Source organism: Halyomorpha halys, unplaced genomic scaffold, assembly GCF_000696795.3.
Source record: "Halyomorpha halys isolate HHAL.00 unplaced genomic scaffold, Hhal_1.1 Scaffold78.1, whole genome shotgun sequence".
Lineage (NCBI taxonomy): Eukaryota > Metazoa > Arthropoda > Insecta > Hemiptera > Pentatomidae > Halyomorpha > Halyomorpha halys.
This window is the reverse complement of record NW_027108467.1, coordinates 1310039-1331735: the sequence shown is the minus strand read 5'-3', so window position 1 is coordinate 1331735 and position 21697 is coordinate 1310039. Positions and strand designations below refer to the sequence as shown.

The 21697-nt window shown below is 28.6% G+C and overlaps 3 protein-coding genes across 4 annotated transcripts in view; 2 read left to right on the top strand and 1 right to left on the bottom strand.

The window, feature by feature from the left end:
• The window catches only part of Orc3 (origin recognition complex subunit 3), a 32509-nt gene extending 30060 nt beyond the window's left edge, over positions 1–2449 (bottom strand). The window contains exons 1-2 of the mRNA XM_067046804.1: positions 2245–2449; positions 1698–1823 (exon numbers count right to left, since the gene is read on the bottom strand). Of these exons, the coding sequence (XP_066902905.1) occupies positions 1698–1823; positions 2245–2271 (153 nt within the window). The 5' untranslated portion in view covers positions 2272–2449. The remainder of the gene's footprint in view (positions 1–1697; positions 1824–2244) is intronic.
• A 3178-nt stretch (positions 2450–5627) lies between these two features.
• LOC106692911 (formin-J) lies at positions 5628–16915 on the top strand. 2 transcript variants are annotated; one of them, XM_014439151.2, is made up of 12 exons: positions 5628–5750; positions 5871–5949; positions 6024–6092; positions 6771–6830; positions 6907–6958; positions 7037–7151; positions 8484–8597; positions 10039–10190; positions 10613–10661; positions 10732–10988; positions 14039–14316; positions 16609–16915. In XM_014439151.2, the coding sequence occupies exons 2-12, from the start codon at positions 5905–5907 to the stop codon at positions 16732–16734; spliced, it is 1317 nt and encodes a 438-aa protein (XP_014294637.1). In that variant the 5' UTR covers positions 5628–5750; positions 5871–5904; the 3' UTR covers positions 16735–16915. The 2 variants fall into 2 exon arrangements, with proteins under 2 accessions (XP_014294637.1, XP_066902915.1); XM_067046814.1 differs by lacking the exon at positions 5628–5750 and having other exon boundaries at positions 5761–5949.
• Positions 16916–19105: 2190 nt separating this feature from the next.
• Positions 19106–21697, top strand: part of LOC106692938 (uncharacterized) — a 20523-nt gene continuing 17931 nt past the window's right edge. Inside the window, exon 1 of the mRNA XM_014439203.2 lies at positions 19106–19219. Within this exon, the coding sequence (XP_014294689.1) occupies positions 19150–19219 (70 nt within the window). The 5' untranslated portion in view covers positions 19106–19149. The remainder of the gene's footprint in view (positions 19220–21697) is intronic.

The following is a 21697-nucleotide window of genomic DNA, read 5'->3' as shown; positions in this document are numbered from 1 at the left end:
ATTAATCTACGGTCAACTATCTACATCTCATTTTTCAGATATCTGTTTTCTTTTCTGAATAAATTACTATTCGTGAATTTAAAAATAATTTAAATGTTGGAGGTAGTGGCAAATTTAATGTTAAATATCATATATTTATTTTATATCTCCAGTTCTAAATATTTTACGAAGGTCAGTTTTGTACCATTTGAAGCAATTTTTATGGCCCTTAACCTCTCCTAATTCTGTTGATTTTATTGCATTTTTGAAAAAAAAAAATCGAAGGCCCAGGGCAAAAGGAATTAACTTTTCTATTAACATAAAAAATAGGTTGTTTGTCACGCGAAAAAGTAATATAAACTTTTTTTCTCTCTAAACCAATATTTTATCCCAATTTGCTAGTTATTTATACCAAAAATAACTTATTGTAAATTTGGCCAAAAAAAAATGAATTAATACATTTTTTCCAAAAATAATTATAATTAGGCAACACATCGGCAAACTAACTATTGAGGTTGTTATATAGTTTTAGTTCACATTTTTTTTTAACATTTATATTATTATTATTACTTTATTTGACCTATATCACTATATCACTTCTTGATGATTAAATTATGCATTGTGTTCTGTTGTTATGCCATTATATTCTGTTTTTATTATTAATTTATAACTTTATACTGTACAGTAGTAATTAATTTCAATCATTCTTAGTCAAATAATTTGGGTGGTAAAGTGGGAACAAATCTGAGATTTTCTGATTTATTATTGCGTTGCATTATCGTTTGACATAAGTTTGATGCTGTAGATTTGAAAGTTTTGATAAATGACTATCAGCACTGGCATCATAACATTCGATCCCATATCATAATATTGATTCAAATGATGCTCCATACACCATTATTAAGGCTTCTCTGTTAAGTAGAAATTGGAAATAATAAATTTTGCATGAGAATACTCTTATTCTCATCAAGACATTTACTATGTATAGTTCCTAAGAAAAAACTTTATTCAAAGTAACACCTAAATATATGTATTTTTGAACTACATTTAAACGATCTATAGGAATATATATTTTCTATTATTACTCCTGATGAGAGAGTCACAGTCAAGGGATTTAATTTTAGAGTCTCCTACAGCAGATATAACGGGTGATTTTATCAATATAATGGCCATTTTGTCTTTGTTAACTATGAGATCTTAGTCATGAACCCATTTTAGAAAAAATCAATTAAAAATAGTTAAAATTAAAGTAAATTTGGGATTTTTCCAGAGCTATGTGGTAGTTTTTATGGTAAGTGATAAAAAGAGAATCATTAGCAAAGAAGTATTCATTATAACATCTACATGTTTTTCCTATCCCAATTAAAACACTTTGTTAAGCATAAAACAATTTATTTTCCCTTAAGTAATATCTAGGTAACACTCATTTAACCTTATAATTTTTATACCGTTATTGTCTTTAAGATATGTTTCTAACAAGATTAGGTCTTGATTCATTGTTAAGATAATTATAACTTTAGGTTTCGATTTATATAAAAAAAAATGAATAAAGACCAGTAGAAGCTATAGCAAACGTACTTTCACCATTTGATATTATTTTTGACAATAACATATAATACACCTTAACTATCTATGTCAATAAAAATCAGGCAAATTTTATTTCTTTAAAATAATGGCATAAGATAATAAATAAGTAAATGTACAATAAAAATACTGACACTCAATCTCTTTTCTATACTCCGCCAAACTTTAGAATACCCTCTATACCAATCTTCAGAAACAATTTCAGACAGAGGATCTTGATGCTTTCTTTTGTCATTTTTTGGATTATGAATAAAGAAACCCTGAGAAAAAAAGAAACATTTTTATATAAATTATATGATACTATTACATTATGAAAAGTAGCTCAGTAAAATAATTCCAAATAAAAATGTACACCTCATTTGATTACTTAATGTTACAGATTCAACCCAGTTTTAATCAGTGATAAATACAAATATTAATTAATTTTGTGTTAATATTTTACCAAACAAATGAGTTGATTTCCAGTAAATTAAAAGGAATACTAGCATGTTAAACTGTCAAAAAATGCGTAAGTCTTAAATACTGATGAACTAAGTTTAGACATTACATTTAATGTTCATTTTTAAACTCTTATAAATATATGAAATAATAAATAATGAGCTAATTGTAAGTTTAACCATAGGAACAGTAAAACCATAATGATCACAGCTTAAATTTAGGAAACTGAAAAATTAAAATTACTTTCGAAACAGAATCAGAAGTATCCATCGCTTCACTTATTCAATAAACAATTTAAATTCTGTTTAACCAAAACTCTTCTCTATCAGACTACGAACACAGAGGAATCTGAATTCATTGTTGAGAAATGGAATTTGGCGGGATAAAATAATATCGATATTTCATTATTAAATTACATACTAGAGCTAACACCTTTTGTTGTTTTTAGAAGTTGTGTAGAATATAATTTCAAATGAAATACTAGTAATAATATTTTTCGTTTGTCCAAGTCTATTATAATTAGACATTTCATCATTATTAAGGTTTTAACACTATACTATCATAGTTTTCATTGTCCAAAGAATTGGTTGGAACATATGAAATGTCAAAATCTGAAGCAAATAAAATAACAATATTATTTTCAGTTTAAAGTACTCCCTTTAACTTCTATACATTGTAACGAAAAATAGTTGTGCACGCGAACTAGAGACAACGAACTGAAACCTGTTTGCACCCTCAGGAAGATGTTCGAAGCTCATCAACTCGTAAAATTGTATAACTCATATCAAATTATTGAGTATATTATCAATTAAAATAATTCACAGATACCTCCTGGTTGAACCCGAATGAATTCACTATTTGAACTCTTCATAAGGTCTTGATTTACTCAAAAAGTATATATTATAAATATGTCAAGACAAGGCGAAAGGTTTCCATTAAATCATTTCGGAGTTCTTCCATGATGTCTCTTTGTCAACAAGTATTTCTGGGAGTTGTTTCTTATAATCTTTCAACCTTCCTTTCTTTGCACCCACGAGTTTTAAGGAATGGTTCCCCTCAAATTTGTTCCCAGTTGATCAGGAGACTGGTCCCCTACGCTAGCGTATCTTTAAATAGATTTGTAGACTGGCTCCTTTCCATTTGAAGAAATGTTTTGGCTAAGAATTTGAGAATCCGAAAAAATTAAAATTTTACCTGGTTTTTATTTTAGAATATTTTTTTTAAAATTAAAAATGTTTTAAGCAATATAAAAAAGTTCATATGCTCTAAAAACAAAAAGAGGGACAGTGATCTCGATTCACAACAGTGTGGCTTTAGGAAACAAAGGTCCATTTCGGACCAAAGCCTTCTGTGTGCGGAACATTCTTGAAAGAGCGCCTAAATTTAAAGTCACAACTCTCCAATTTTTCATAGATTTTAAGGAAGTGTAATGCGTTAAGAGCTTGCAAGAATTCTCAGATAATTTAATATATCTGAGAAAACTATATGCATAATGAAGCTCATTGTGATGGATGTGAAATAGTGGATAGGATAAATGGTGCAAGATCCGAGAAGTTTCTTGAAAAAAAAAGGACTCCGGCAAAGAGATGCACTGATCTGTGTCAAATCTGGCACTTGAAAAGGGTACTAGAGACAGGCTTACTAAAAAGACAAAGGAATGTATTTGTTAGACCATTCCAACTGTTGGCCTATGTGTAGGAAGCCACCTTTAGGCCATGCTTAAGACTTTCTTGTTTTGGAGAGCAGAAAACTTGGATTAGAAGTAAATAAATTCAAAACTATGTACATGATAACAGAAAAGATTCCTAAACTAGGTGAGATAATATCTTTGGGTCTTATAACTTTGAAAAGGTTTCAGAGTTCATTAACATAACAATAACCGGTTCTTTTGTAACTGGGTCATATAATTTCGAAAAGGTAAGCAGATTTGTTTAGCTCCGGTCTGAGATTAACTCCTAAAACGATATCTCTCGAGAAGTCAACAGGTGGATAGCAACGGCTAGACGGTGCTGCTTTGGCCTTGCGAAGCATTTTAGAAGCAGGTTCCTCTCTAACAGGACCAAGATCACTCTCTACAAAACCTTGGTCCGCCCTGTTTTAACTTATGGATCAGAAGCATAGGAAGATGATCATTTAAGAAGGAAGATGAACATAGACTTCTGATCTTTGAAAGATCAATCTTGAGAAGGATTTTGGGTCCTGTTAGAGAGGGTGGAATTTGGAGAAGGAGAAATGCCGAACTCCCTGGCCTTTTTGTTAGGATATAGACTTGTTCAAGTTTATCAACATGGGATGACTTCGATGGGCCGGGCATGTCACACGTATGGATGATTCGGCGATGTCCGAAAAGATGCATGGACAAAGAAAGGTTGACAGGACAAATGTAAGATGGGAGGACTCAGTGAAAACGGACGCACGGGCTCTACTAGGAGTCCGAAACTGAAGAGCTGCTGCAGCTGATCGTATTGACTTGCGAAAGCTTTTGGAGGAGACCTAGTCTCGATGACGGGATGTAGCACCATCTATGTGATGTATTGTTATGTGATTAAACTAACAATAAATATTACAAAATAATCTTCTTCTCCACAGAAAGCTAATATCTTATTCGTAGAACCTCTCGATGTTGTTTAAGCCCAGAGGTACCAATGTACTAGCACAAACTTTACAAACCAATGTGTGAAATCCGCGTAAAGGGTTCACTTCCTTAGGAGGTACTGAGTAATAGTATACATTTGTGTGTCAGAATATTATAACTTTTTTTGGAAATATGAAATTTTTTTATTATTTCACTATCCCTTCTCTGGATCTCTCCTACTTCTTATACTCTCTCTCCATTCGTCAGGGCTTACAACGAATACCTGCACGACTGAATGCCCTCTCGACTATAAGCTAATACCTTAGAGAGGGAGTATCTATTCCTACAAGAACATAAAACGAGTATCTTCATCCTCTTCACTACTGTTAACGAATACCTTACGGAGAGGAGTACCCATAAAACTGCCGTAAGATCAGAATGACATTCGTCATTTAAAAGTAAGACTGACGTGATTGCTGGAATCAGTTGGTAGACCCTCTACATTATCAGTTTGATTGACGCTTATGTCTAAACAAGATACGGTACAGTAAGAATATTTTGAAATCTTCTATGTATATCTTTCGATTCGTAATCACCAGAAAGCCTGATTGTGCATTATTTTGGCATTTTCCTGCAAGAATAAAGTGAAATGCAGATATGGATAAAGCACTCTAAGCCTATCCTGTACTTTCTCAGCACCCCATCTACTTCAAATATTTAATGATCGCATTACAAATTTTCTTGGTAATCTAATAGTATTTTCTCTAAATGATCAATCTGAAGTTCCGCCTTTAATTTTACTGTCATTCCGACTGACCATTCAGTAACAAAAATTCCTTCCAGCACTGTTCTTTTGATCATACAATTTACATAGTAATATATTAAAGTCTAATAAATACATTATTAGTAAATTTATATATTATATTTATAACACTAAAATATTGTAGCCTATTTCTAGAATACAATTATTAATTATTTAATAGTGATTTCAATGATTTCCGTTAAACATTGACAACGGAACGATAACGGTTGTTACAACTGACCTCATATGAGTTAATTAGTTGACTATTAGCAAACATGAAAGATTTCATATCTAAATATTCTTTTGTTTACTAATAAAATTTTAAACTGATTGTTTTTATTGGTAGTTTTGAACAAATAGAAGCAGATATTGGTTGGTTTTATTTCTTTTGCAATTATTGTTCATCATGACTTAGCAGTTTGGAAAAGTTTTATTTTCATTGGTTTATACTTTGCCAGAAATATATATAAGTTTCATCTTATTCCATTTCAGTTTCAAAGTACTAACTTAAACAAGATATTTAATAATGCCCCCTAAAAAGAAGAATAGAGATAAAGTGATTGGGTCCGATGTAAAAATCATTTACTAGATAGTTGATTATTTTTTGAGTGATAACTTTTATATACATCTCATTTCATGTTTTAGGAAGTCGCCACAGATGATAAGCTACATAAATTTTTGGAAGATGTCCAAAAATTCACAGAAAAATCGAAAGTATAACACCCTTTTTTTTATAATATTAGTTTCAGGAATAGTATTGTTATTATTAATTTTTGAATGAGAATATTTTGTATATTGTATATATTTTTTCTCTATATAAAATTATTTTAGTAATCATTGATCATTAAATCTACTCAGTTTATTTCATAATTCCTGAGCAGTAAGCTGATTTATTATAAGATTGTCTATAGTAGGAAGAAACAGATTTTGATGTCATGTTATTGATATCATTATGAATTCTTCTAATAACTGCTCTTAGTTTTTCATTTAATTATTTCTTTAAATATAGTTGATAGTTGACCATATGAAGTAGATTGTAGGAAGATAGTCTGAGTGGCAATCAATAAATGTACAAAATAGTAGAATAAACTATTTAATGTTAACCAAATGTTTCGTCCCACTTTGCAGGGCTGATCAACCTAACACAACAGTTAAGACTAAAGTGGGGCAATAGTTTTTCTACTATTTACTACCTTTGTTTGTATTGTTTTACTAAATGTGTAATTTAGAATGATTTTTATTTACTCTGCCTCAACTTTATGAGTCAAATAATATGCTTATTGTAAGTTGTAAAGCAGTCTTGTGAATTTTCTTATGTATTTACAGAACTATGAATTTTTAATGATTTCATATAGATAAAGTTTCTTTAAAAATTAGATTATTTTGTTGTAGAAAATTAATGAAAAACAAAAAAGAAGCAAAAAACCTTTTGAGGACAGTAAACCAGCTTGTGTAAGTATAGATATAAAGGTGTAATAAAATATGTTTGGTAGTTAGTATATTGTTTAAAAAATAATTATGTTTTCAGCTCAAGCGAGGCCTATTTGAAAATGGATTTAAATCAAAACCATTTCTTAAAGGTCATACTTCAATACTGTTTTCTTAATAAGTTATTTTTTTCAATCTTGTGATTTCTAATTAAATATTTTATAAATCAGAGAATAAAGCACGATTGAAAAGTAACCTTAATGATCTAGTAAAGGAGTGTCCCAAACCTGATGAAAATGAAGAGGAAAATTCGTCATCACAAAGTCAAAGTACATCAGAAAAAAGGTAAAGCAACATCATTTTTTGAACCTTTTACTTATTACTTTTCATTTTAATTATGTTATCTACGTTTAGAATAAATAGAAAATAATTGTTTAAAGTATGAGAAAATTTAAAAAAGTTCTGAAATAAAAAAATTGAAGAATAGAATAATTTTTTTTTTAAATAAAAATATAGATATATACCTACTGCAAAAGCTCGCATTTACACTTCATACATAAAATTTCATAACAAATTCTATGGACATGTCTGAGTGCCTGAAGAAGGCTAAAAAGAAGCCGACTAAAGTATTGTATATAGAATACTATTAAATTTCATTTTAGGACTGGATAAAAGTAATCGGTTATCTTTGTGTCTAAAATGTCAATTGTGTTAGTTCATATTAAATTTTTTATTGCCACAGTACGAGTGACTCTTTAAGATAGATATACAATAAAAAACAATCAATGATGTTTTTAACAGAGAGAAACGTTGTTAGAAATTATTTATGATGTTTTCCCTTTAAAGATTGTCTGTGTGGTAGAAATTAGTTTATTATTTATCAAAGATACTGTTACACATTTGTCAAACTAAAGCAAATTCATGCTTGTGTAACAGTTTGGATGAGTTATTTGAATTAGCTGGTACAAGTTGGCCTGAATTTGTGACTGACCCGTTGGGTATTGAGTCCGCAAATTTGTGCTCAGTATTGTTCTAAAACTACTGATATATAACAGAACTAGCTTCTGCTTATGTTTTAATTAATTAAATAGTAAAGCACGATTTCTCTAACGTTATGAATCAATAATAATCTTTAGTTTGAGATTGAGTATTTTAAAATTCTATCAATTAACTTTAGCCGTTCATTTTTTATTTAACACAGCTCAAATATACATTTTAAAGACATTGCATACCTGGGTCGTTAAATAAACAAGTATTTGATAGAAATTCTAGGATGAAAGTTGAATTTATAGGTTTTGCAATTTTATTTTTATCATCTATCACATTTTACGCCTCCTTTTAGTTCACCTATCTTTATTTTGTTCTTCTTTTTAATGAAATAGGTTAAATTGTTGGTAATTTACTCTCTGGAGCGCACAGCAGATGTTTGTTACTTTCTTTGTTTACCAACAATTTATGGGTATTTCTGATTTGAGGCGTGTAGATTCATTTTTACTCAGAATGACAAATTTATATTTAAATTTTTTTTTTATAATTTTAGAAATTTACTTTAAAAATATATTTACTTATAAAAAGATTATTACTTTATTCGAAGAATATATTTTAATTTTTTCTAAAATCATTTAAAAATAATAAACTTCCTACTACACCACTAATAATGTTAATGGTTTATTATAGCAATGATCCAGGAAACCAAGAAGTTAACGACAGCATTAACAATAATGAAGATAACAACAATAATAATAATGAGATTCCAAGCAGAAATGAAAATGCTACTGATGAAAGAGAGAAGTAATGATAAATTTAAAAATAATTTTATTCTAATAATTAATCAAATGTAATATCACAAGGCAGATTAAAAAAAATATATATACAATAGTGATCTTTAAGAAAAATATTTTAAAGAAATATTATGTGCAATCATTGTTATGGTGCTATCATCAAACCTTAGAGTTCCTTTCCCCATTATTATTATTTAATTTTAGTGAGGAAATAAAAATTAAATGTTTATGTTCATAATTATCTACACAATTTAGAAGTGAAGCTAGGTTTTTTATTATATGAGAAGATGGTTGGGGTGCAGTCAGAGAATAACACAAATAAGTTTAAAAAACTTTTTGCAGTCACCCTCAGATTAAACAGTTATAATCAACACTGATGAAAACCAACAACTTAGGCTATTTAGTTGAAATGCATATTGGCTTACTTTATTTCATTTCTAACTATCTTCTTGATTTAATATTAATTTATTCCAGGAGGAAATTTTAGTAATTGAGGAAGTAATAGGTTACTAAACATATAAATCGCAGCCATTAACCTCGCCTTACTATCTTTATCCATTGTTTTAATACAATTTTTTAAATCGTTTCCTCCATATAAATGAAAGCTCTTTACCGTAGATGAGCAATTCTCCACTTTTGGTACCATCTTCTTAATCTACAGTAAATTTCTTATTAGATAGTAATCAATTATTAGGAAGATATTTCATCACCAGATGAATATAGGAGCCAAATCATAGTAAACAAATAAAAATGAGTATTGGAAGATTCCTTAAATGTTTACTCTTTTCTTAGTTTATCTTAATTTTGAACTGCAAAAATTTTATGTTTATAAATTCAAACAAAGTAATTTTAAATTTTTCTAAATTATCTAGTTTTACCCAATTACTACAGATTCAATATTACTGAATAACAATTTTTATTTTCTTTAATTTACTTAGTTCTTTTTTATCTATATTTTCACATATTTTAAATCATTCTTGTTGAACCGTGGTTGATGGACAAAAATAAAATGTTTTTACTGTTCTTACTGTTTTATTAGTTACAGTTAAGTAACACAAAATGTTCTTACTGTAGTGAGAACTAACAACACAAGAAGCACCAAAACAATGGTTTGCTGGTAACCTACGACTACTGTTATAAAACCGTTGCAAGCCGGTACAATCCATATATTCACAGTTTGCCATAGAGCAACGTGTATACAATAAAAATGAATTTTTACATCTCACTTTAACACACCCTCTTAAATATTCATTTTTTGTATCAAATTTAGTTTTACTTGATTTTTTTTTTTTTTTTTACAAAAATAGAATTAGCATTATTTTCACGAGATAGCTAATATGACGCCTCAACTTCCTTGGCCATGTACGGCCTTTGAAGTTTAAATCTGCCTATGTATTCTTGAATTAGCTTTACATTTACTGAATTTATTAATTATCTTATTTTTACCGAAGGTTAGGTACTTCTGCTGAAGCTCCAAAAAAGGATTCTGATTCTCTTAAAACAATAATTAAAGATAAAAATCAACTAAAGACATTGCTATGGGAAAAATATTGTGAACGGATGAAACGTACAGAATCTCTGGCTGAAATATTTCCTCATGAAGGTGAATAATTATTTTGTAACTATTTTAATAAAAAAAGATGAACAATTTAAAACTAAAATGAAGATTTGGATAAATTTACCTGACTAATAACTAGATTATTCTTTATCAAAAATTAATTTGTTAGTTTCCTTTTTTTTTGTTCTGTTATAAGGTACGTTTTAATTGTCACAAAGTTTTATTATTGACTTGGGTAATCAGCCTGTATGGGATAAAACTATATTACTGGATGTGACAAGTCAATTATTATTATTATTATTATTATTATTATTATTATTATTATTATTATTATTATGTTTTCTCCTTGGTAATAGCCTAAGGGCTGATACATCGGAGAGGAAATAATTAAAAATTCATTTATTTTAATAAATCTATTATATCTAGTTATCTAAGTGGAGTGTCATAGTAACATATATTTCTTTCAGATCTGTTAAAAAAAGCTCGACAAAAAATAAACAATATGATTTATCTGAAGTAAGTTACTTTTTCGTATATTTTCCTATTTATATTTTGTTTATTATTACTAACGATTTATTCATTACAGCTTTTTGCAACAGGCCAGGAAATTCCCGAGCATTCTCAAAAGAATATTTACTACTGATGAAATCAAAATATTGGCTCAAGTTGTTGTGAACGACAAAGTTGATAAAGCTCAACAAACCGATGATGTGACAATCATCTCCGATTCAATCTGTAATAATATTCAGTGTGAAATGTCAGCTAAAAAGGATTCTGTTCTGTCTTTTCCTCATTCATCTCAAAACATTTGTGACAATCAAAAAGAAGCTGGGAATTTCTTTGGTAATTATTGCAAATTTAACATTAAAAAGAAATGAAATATTTTTATATGAGAAGATGGTTGGGGGTGCGGTTAGAATATAACTCAAATAAGCTGAAAAAACTTATTTAATAGTGCCAACGTTTCGGCCAGAGTTTCTAGCCTTCATCAGGGCTAAGAACAAAGAACAAGATAACAACCAATGAATACTAAAAAAAGGAAATATAAACCGAATGACATATAGTAAATAACTGTACAAAATGAAATTAATAAAAACAAAGTGATGTAAGAAGTGGAAAATAAAATGTATATATAGATAATTGAATAAGTAAGTAAAAATAAAATAATTAAGAAAATAAAAAATTGAAGTTATATGATGTAAAGGAATATGAATATTTTAGTTTATTAATAAATTAAAAATTAAAATTATGGAAAGAAAAAAATAAATAAATCAAGAAAAAATAAAATTGAGAGAAAGAAAATATTTGTAACAAATGAAATATGTAACCATAATATAAGATTAAAGAAGCAATCGATGATGGCATGTGTGTTTGCCTGTTGCTTACTAGGAATAGAAAAAAAAAAAAATGAATAGAAAACATATCAATAACAATATTTGGTGGACATAACTAATTATGTGGGTAAGGAAAATTAAGAAAAGAATAGAGAAGTAGAAGAGAGTAAAAGATAGATGGGAAAAAGAGAATAAGACAAAGAGCTCACTTGCTAGTAGGAAATCGGAAAACTAAGTGAGCTCAGTGGTGCTCGCGGTAAGACTCAGAGTTAAAAGTACGTTACAAAGATGACGAGATTACTGGAAGGTGAGAATACATTACAAATCGGTAAAAATAACAAGTAGAAAATATTTAAAACTTATTCTAAACTTAATGGCCTTTTACTTAAAACTTATTTAAAAGAGGAAAGCGTAATAGAGGGTGATGACAAATGGTTTTAGAAAATGTTAAAAAATATGTTACAAAGATGATGAAGTTACCAGAAGGTGAGAATACGTTATAAGTTATTTGGATAGGTAATAATAAGAGATAGAAAATATTTAAAAACTTATAAGAGGGTGATGATAAATTTTTTAGAACATGTTTAAAAAGTTAAAAAATACGCTACAAAGATGACAAAATTATCGAAAGGTGAGAATACATTAAAAGTTATTAGGAGGGGTAAAGAAGAAATTGAAAATATTTATATAAAATATTAACTTCCCATCATTATGAAATATTTTTATATAAAATTAAAATGAGGATGGAATAATACAACTTAAAAGTCTGGTGTGGTGTGCACATCACACGACTTTCATTTACCACATTCACTTACGACCCCAAGTTTTGTGTAGATTGGTGCACTCGTGATGAAGTTAACACTATCTTTCTCAAGGTCGAAATAACAAATATCAACTTTTTTTCTGCTTAGAATGTAACAGTTTAACAAAAGATAACGAAACTTTGTAGGCATGATGCAATCAGGAGGTATCAGGCAGCTTCTGTTTTTCCAATTTGAACTCCTGTTTCTATTTTTTCATTTTTTTTTTCTTCTTTAGTTATTCTTAAAACTTTCTAATTTTTTTTATTTATCTAATATTTAGTACCGCTAACATTGAGAATCGGTTATTTATTTCAAATAAATATAATTAAAGGTACATTAGAGGAAGATATATATATATATATATATATTTTTTAAAATTTTCATTCAAGTTCTGTCAGACTATTTCAATGAGGATAAGACATAATTGATATTAAAGACAATTCCATTGTACATTAACTTGCCGAGTTTAACCAAAATTAAATTAAAAGAGGAAAGCGTATAAGAGGGTGATGACAAATGGTTTAGAAAATGTTAAAAAATATGTTACAAAGATGATGAAGTTACCGGAAGGTGAGAATACGGTATTAGTTATTTGGATAGGTAATAATAAGAGATAGAAAAGATTTAAAAACTTATTAAAAAGAGGAAGTTTTAGTTCTAAGTTTGACCACTTTTGCGCTGCGACCATTAGGCGCTCAACCTTTCAGCGAACAGGTTGGTTTTCATTTTTCTTTTTTGTTTTCTTTCCCCTTTCTTTATTTTACTCTTTCCCCTTATTTTACTTTTATCTTATTTTACTCTTTCCCCTTATTTTACTTTTATCTTATTTTACTCTTTCCCCTTATTTTACTTTTATCTTATTTTACTCTTTCCCCTTGTTTTACTTTTATCTTATTTTACTCTTTCCCCTTATTTTACTTTTATCTTATTTTACTCTTTCCCCTTATTTTCTCCACTTTTATCCATTTTCCTTGCCCGCGTTATAATTTTGGTACACTATACTTATAATTTGCCTCTTTATCATCTATTATTGTTACATATTTTTTCTTCCTCTCAATTTTCATTTTCTTTTCATATTTCAATTTTAAATTAATAATAACTAATATGTTCATACTTCTTTGCATTATATAACTTTAATTTTATTTCATTTCCTTAAGTAAGTTATTGTACCCGCTTTTTCAATTACCTATGTCTACATTTTATTTCCCGCTTCTCTCATCACTTCATTTTATTAATTCTATTTTGTAAAACTATTCATTGTATGTGTAAAATTATTTTGTTTATACTTTCTTTTTATATTTTTTATTTTTCTATACTTACTGTGGTTGTTATCTTGTTTTGTTTTTAGCCCTGAAGAAGGCTAGAAACTCTAGCCGAAATGTCGACACATTAAAATAAGTTAGTCATTTGTGTTTCATTGACCGCACCCCCAACCATCTTCTCCTCATTTATCATCCACGGTCAACTATCTCTCATAATTAACCAAAATTGTTGGAGCCATTTTCGAGAAATTATCCATCGCCTCATAATTAATAGTTTGTTTACTATTTCTGTTCTTTTGACCGCACCCGGACCATATTCCATTCTTTAATCAAAATTATTAGAGCCATTTTCAAGAAATTATCCATCGCCTCATAATTTATAGTTTGTTTACTATTTGTGTACTTTTGACCGCACACGGACCATATTCCTATTTTCAATTAGTCACGGGCAATCAATGATCTTCCAATTCATAAAAGATGGTTTTGGTTTTCAGATTTGAATCCACCGAAAAAAGTTGATATTCAAGTAAACTTTCTGGAGTCACCGGAAAATCAGCCGGACATATATTCCCCAGGAGTGCAAAATAGCTCACCAGAATGCAATATTTCTCCTCCTCCATCTCCTTTTCCTGATGAGATTAGAAAATGTTGGGCACCAAGTCCACTTTCAACTCCACAAAAACCTGAGATATTTTCTCCTACTGTTTCACAGATTGAGCCTATTTTTCGGATTCCGTCGATCTCGCCGCCTGAACCACTTGCTATAAACCAGGTGATGGATATTTATGTTATTTATAAGTTTAGCTAATATTCTTCATATTGTAATATTCTCTTTTATGAGTAAATAGTTATTTTTTTATATATAAATGATTTTTTGTATGTTTTATGTTATGTTTCATTTCAATATGTTTATTTGTAGTATTAAACTTAATAGCAAGCTAACCAATTTTGTTCACTAAAATATGCAGTCACAAAAGATATCGTTCAAAGCCAAGATTACGGCATGCGTCCTGCAAAAAGTCCGTTGAATCGCGGCCATGTTGAGAAGATTCAAATATTTTAAAAACTTTATTATAATTTCCCATCATAATTTCACCTACTTTGGCCGTTATAAAATAAATATATTTTGTATATGTGTGATGAATCTTGCAGACTAGGGAAATGTATAAGAAGGCCTGCAGGTTGGTCTCCCCTGATATATATCTATCAAAATGATTTAGGAAAATAATATGAACCTTATTACACCCATAATGTTTTATTATAAAACTATATAATAATAAAGACCTAACAAACCGAAGGTTCGATGCCGATACCACCATACGCTCTCTGCATACATCCTTCCAGTGATGCCCCTCCAAATCCAATTCCACTAAATCAGTTTTAACACAATCCTCCCATCTACGTTTTGGTCTACCTCTTGGACATTTACCCATTGGTTCAGTGTTTATTAACATTTTAGGGATCCACTCGTTACTAAGCCCTACAACCTTACATGCCCATGTTACACGGCGCAATGCTATAGTTTGAATTATATTTACTGGGTGTAGGTCCCTTAATTCAGCGTTGTGTAATCTTCTAAATTCTCCCGTTAATTCATCCTTTTTCGGTCCGAATATTTTGCGTAATACTTTATTTTCGAAAACCTTAAGATGCTGTTCATCCCTTAGTGTAAAAAGCCACGCCTCTCATCCTATGTAACATATATAAATAAATATTATATTATATAAAACTATATAACAATAAATATTTTTTATAATGGTGTTATATTACTTTTAACATTTTTGTGATGTTTTGGTCCTAATTTATTGGCCATTCTGTTAAAACATATGCTTATCAGCTGAAATAGGAACAATTTTGGTGATATAGATTTAGGAAGAAATGGAATACATTTGAACAGACAGAGAGGTTTAAGTATTTAGGTTCTATGCTAACTAGAAACAACGAAATTGATGAGGAAATAAATGCAAAAAATGCTTGTTATTTTTTTATTTTGGAATTGCTCACCCTCGTGCGTTCTGTCCAAAAACTCAAAAGTTAGAATTTATATAACTATTATTCTTTCCACTGGATGCGAAACGTAGCCTCTTACACTAAGGGAAGAACAGTGCCTTAACTTTTTTGAAAATAAAGTATTATATAAAATATTTGGACTGAATCCAAACATGTTGTGTTTACACTCCACTATCTGTTCCCATGAATCAAGATCCTGCTATTCTGACTTCTATTTCTCTTCCCACTGAACTAAAACAATAGAACCTTCCTTTATAGCCTGCTTTACCAGGGTTTATCTACAGATTATCATCCTGTTCTAACATCGGGGTGAAAACTTGGTGGGAGGGTTAAGTTTTCATTACGTGGGACAACCACAAAATAAAAGTCGACCCCAGGCCCGATTTGAACTGGTGCCGTTGCAATGAGGCAACTAAAGGCGAAGACTTAATGGCCCTCGTCACAGAAGATTTTCGAAGTACTGGCCATAGAGATTTACTACACTGAACGCATTCATTCTAAAGTTTATTTTTTCTCTTATAATATCACATTGGCACATTTACTAAATTCGGAATGATCAAAATAAATAAATTTCTACACACATCAATGTACATTCATATTTACACATCAAAAAAAGTTTTGCATCCCCTCTTGTCTCCATAATAGTTGTATGTCATAGCTAAGGCACACTTTTAATTTCAACAACACAGCATTGTGGTATAGTAAACATAGACGAGTTTCAGGATTATATCTTATGTTATCTAACTCCTTGAATTCATACCTTGTAGAGTTTAGAAAATAACATTGGTGATGCAAAACTTTTTTTGATCTGTGTATATACGTTTCTGTATATACATGCATTAATATTGTTTCAAAGATTTGTTGTAAATGGAAGTTTTCAGCTTCACTGAAAGCTTTAGGACTGATTTCACTAATATTTGAAAGACATTTTAGGAGATTTATATTTTAAGAAATATTTTTATTAAATTATGCCCAATATGATTCATGTTTTATGACCGAGTGCCTCAATTATGTTTCATTATAAGATTCCCTTATTTTATTTGTTTATTTTTAGATGAGAAACAGAAGAAAGAATTCATCTCCACTTCGATTCGTTGGAAATTTAGAGAGCTTACCCGATTCTCCTCAACTGTGTTTCCCTAAGAGGAAAAAATTTGCCTATTCTCCTCACAGATTGTAATTTTTTTTTTTTATGTCCCATTTTCTCATTAAAATAAAAAAAAAAAAAAAAAAAAAGAAACAATATGTTTGAAATATTTTATATTGAATTAATTCATTTGACTTGTTTACTGCAAAGTAAATGAGGATTGTATTGTTATTATTACATTCCTTACTTTTGTATTAATCATAAATAAACTGTCCTTTTGTTTAATATGTCATTTGGTGTATCTTTTTCATTTGTTTAAACAATTAATGAGCTCCCCATGAATTATGAATTATTATTATTTTGAAAAGTAATTTTATTTTATTTTATATATTAGTTTTCCTCCTTCTTACAGAAATCCAAATAAAAATTTACCGATTCATTCAATATATTATTCTCCCGATTTCACTCTTTCATACCTCCCCTCTCCTACCCTCCCCTCCCCTCCCCTCCGCTCTCTAGTGATTCACAACAAACATCTGATCAGTTACACAAATTATCAATAAATAGCAATGTATAAATAAATCAAAAATAATATGTCTATATTATAACTTTAATTTTCGGACATGTGTTTCCAAACTGAAAAAAATATTTTTCCTCATCTCCTTAACGATATAATCCTTTCGTAGTTAACATTTATCCATTTTTAGGTAATTTTTTTCAAAATTTGTTATTACACAAAAAAAGGCCATCCTTCCCCACCCCACTAAGACCCCTGGGGAGCGACGGTCCTATATCACTTTCGAAATATTAGCATAAAATAGGAAGAGGAGACTTTAAGATAGTTTAATCGAGTAATATTTAAAAAGTGTCTGAAATTGGAAAACAGCGTTATTTAAATAATAAATAAAAAATTAGGACCACTCACCTGTCGAGTTTAAAAACACACTGACTTCTTCGTCACTCGCTCACTGTTTTATTTATCTCATATCTACTTTTCTATTTTTACGTGTTATTGTATCTCTTGTTCATTTTAAATATAATAGTCTACTTTCTTTATTTTTTATAAATACTTATTATTGTACATCTTATTTTAATTTCTTTTTGTTCATTTTTATGTAATTTTCGGCTTATACTTACATAATTTTTAACCCTGCTTTAGTTTACTTCTTTGTATCTTTTTAGCCTGCATTGTCGAGATATTTTTAGTAGTTTTGTATCTTTTCCAGGCCTATAGAGTGGGACGGAACACTGACAAATAAATAGTTGTTAATTATTTTTTGTTCCTTTTTGACCGCACCCCCTACCATCTTCTTCATATTTTGAAAAATACTGTCAATCATACATAATAATAATTTGTTTATTGGGCAACCCCCGTAAAAATAGAGTTAGTCTGTAAAGTTCATAATTTAACATCTATTGTAATAATAATTTTAAAAAATTAAAATCTATACCGCTACAACCCATGAAGGATCAGAGGTTCAGTCCTTTGTAAGGAAGTACTGATATTACACCAACGGTTGTTCAAGGAGGTAATTCGGTCAGAATCATGCTCGACCGCCAGATTTTTACCCAATTAAGGGTACCCAATTTATTAAGCTGGGTGGACCCCATAAAGGCTCCAGAACCCACAAGGATTGACTCCTGGCTTCAGTTTCACAGAAAACCATTTTCTGCCTAGCCGGGTAATAATAATTAAATAATAATAATAAAAATCAACAAACTATTTGCTTATTATATAAGCTGATAACAAAACAGTATACCCAAATGATGAATTAAAAATCATTTATATAAGATAATAACCAACAATAAACCCAAACTAGGACTATCTACATTAGTCAGAGTGAAAAAACGACATTACTTATTTAATGAAATAGAAGAAACAAAAACTATACGTCTTATTATGAAGATGGATCCATTTCTAAGTATAATGCTTTTTGTTGCATATATAAAAAGAAGTTTAAAATCTGATTGTGAGGGACAAAAATTCATTTTGAGGGATTGTGATACAGACAAATATTCATGCAACTGGTTTTGTTTAATATTATATATGTACAAAACTTTTTTTGATGTGTTTATATACATTAGTGTATGTTTGCATTATTATGATACTTTGAATTCATTGATTATTTTCTTTGTTATTTTTACTTCTTTTATTTTTAATTTAGTCTAAGAATTTATTTTATTTTTTTACAAATATATTTTACCCTGTAGATATTGATATTATAAAGTGAGTTATTTTTATTTTCTTGTTAAAAATAAAATGTTCTGTTATTCTGAAGGAGCCTTGACTTTTAATGAACAGAGTTTAGTTATTGAAATTTTTTTATTACTATTTTTCTTGATTTTGATTTTTTTTTATATTCTGATATGTATTTTTAAGGTATGATTCACTGTAGTAGTTTTGCAGTAGAGGAAGTTGTGAACTTTATCTAACTTCCTCTGTGAGTTGATAGGGACCGGAAGGGGGTATATCCCTTCTTGCCCCTATCCCTCATTCATTGATTCAGAATGAAAATATATCATTTGATCTTTTTAATCAGTGTGTTAACTAATGGATTATTATCAGTCGTTGAAGCACGTAAGTTATCATTTTTTTTATATTATTGATTAAGAAAAAATTGTTTTTATTTTTATTTTGCAGTTATATGCATATACTATTTGCTTAATTTAAACATATTTTAATAAATTGAAAAATGTATACATGAGTATATGAAATTTTATAGCAATAATAAAAAAAAAATATTAAAAATTTATTATTAGTAAGTAGAAATTGGATTTTTAAGTGATAAAAAAAGTCAATTTTTATGGTGTTCGCCACCACTTATATAAATACGTAATAAAAATATTTTGTTGTAAGTAGACTGTTTTAATTTTTACTTTTTACAGTCTTATATTATATTTTTTTATTTATGCATATAGAGCTGGTTTTATTCATCTCCATCTAACAATTTCACAATAACTTATTTTGATACATTGTTAAAATATATAATTATACTTTTATTTATATTCATGTGTTTTAAGTTATTTATTCATTTTTAAATGTATGTATTAGTTTTTTTTTAAACTTATTTATTTATTTTAAACTGTTCTAATGCTGTGACTATTTTATTTATGGTTTATTTATACATGGTTATTTATTGATAATTTTTGCTAATGCACATTTAATTTGTGTAATTGATCAAACATTTGTTGTGGATCACTAGAGAGGGGAGGTATGAAAGAGTGAAATAGGGTTTTTTTTTCATACCCTCCTGTAATGATGTTATTGAATATCGGGATATATTATTGAAATAGAGAGATTAGCATATTGAATAAACAGGTAAATTTTAATTTGGCTTTGTGTGAGAAGAAAGAAGAGGAAAACAAATATATATAAGAAAAAAAATATATAATATATTTAGTTTATAGATGATCATCGTTTTAAAAAAGAAAATGTTAATGTATGGTGGTGTATAGTATATATGTCCAGTTATGAATTGAAAAACAAATTTCATAATTAAAATTTTTTTCATTCATATAGCTTCATTGCCAGATCAGCCTGGAGGGCCTTATATGGTTAATAATTAGATATAGAATTGATGTTGGGGTTTAGTCTCGTGCAAAAAGGACACCCCTAATGATTTACATTATTATATTTATGAAATAATAATATTAAATAAGTAATTAAAGAAACAAAAAAATAAAATAATTACAAAAAACAAACTAGTGTTCATAGAATTAAAATAAGAAATAACTGACTTATAAAATTAATAAATACAGAGTTCATAGCAGATAATAATATAATAGATAATAATAATAATAATAATAATAATAATAGAATGTCTTGCATTAGTCTGGGCTTCAGAATTTGAGATGATGTTAAATTTCATTTGTTGTTAGCTACTCAAACTTTAACTGCTAGTAACTGGAAATGGAATTTTGTAAAATGTTTTTTGACTAATTTAAATTTTATAATTTTACTATTTTTAATCTAAATTACTATTTTAAATTCAAAATAGCTGGTAGCAAATTGAAAATATTTTCTGTATCAAAGTATTATTATTATTATTATTTATATGTATATATAGTTGACCATAAAAATTGATATATAGGAAGATGGTCAGGGTTGCGGTCAAAGGAGAAACAAAAATAGTTTACAACTATTTATTTTCCTATGTTTCGCCCCACTTTGTAGGGCTTCATCAGGGCTAAAAAGATAAAAAATGATACAATGATAAGAATAAAAATAAAAATAAGTAACAATGGCAAGAGTAAAAATATTTTATAAAAATATGTAACATATACAGTTAAAAAATACAGGAGATGTACATAAAACAAAAACAATAAGGGAAAGGAAAAAAAATAGACATTAAATCAATGTCATGAAAAAAATAATAATTATACATAAATAAGTAATAATAAAGATATAAAATGATAATAAATGAGCAAAGAAAAGTCAAGACAACCTACCTGTTCAAAGTATTTTTACTCTTGCCATTGTTACTTATTTTTATTCTTATCATTGTATTTTATCTTTGTATTTTTATTCTTATCATTGTATCATTTTGTATCTTTTTAGCCCTGATGAAGCCCTACAAAGTGGGGCAAAACATAGGAAAAAGAAATAGTTGTAAACTATTTTTGTTTCTCCTTTGACCGCAACCCTAACCATCTTCCTATATATTATTATTATTCAATGAATTCTGTCTGTACTTATTAAAAGTTAACAATAGCTACATCCTGATGATGGCATTCATTTTTTATTTATTCACAAAAAGAAATATTGGAAGAATATTGATTGACCATGTGTAACAATAAAGGTAACAATTAATATAAACTGTTTAATGTGTGCCAACATTTCACCTCACCTTGCATGGCTTCATCGGGGCCAAAAAAAGATGCGAACAACTAAAATAATAGATTACATGAAATATAAGTGAACTAAGGTATGGATAAATATGATTTAAGATATGTGAAAATTTATATTAAAATGAATAAAATAAATTAAAATTAAGAAAACATGAAGAAGATGGTGAGGGTTGCGGTCAAAAAAGAACAAAATAGTTTTCAACTAGTT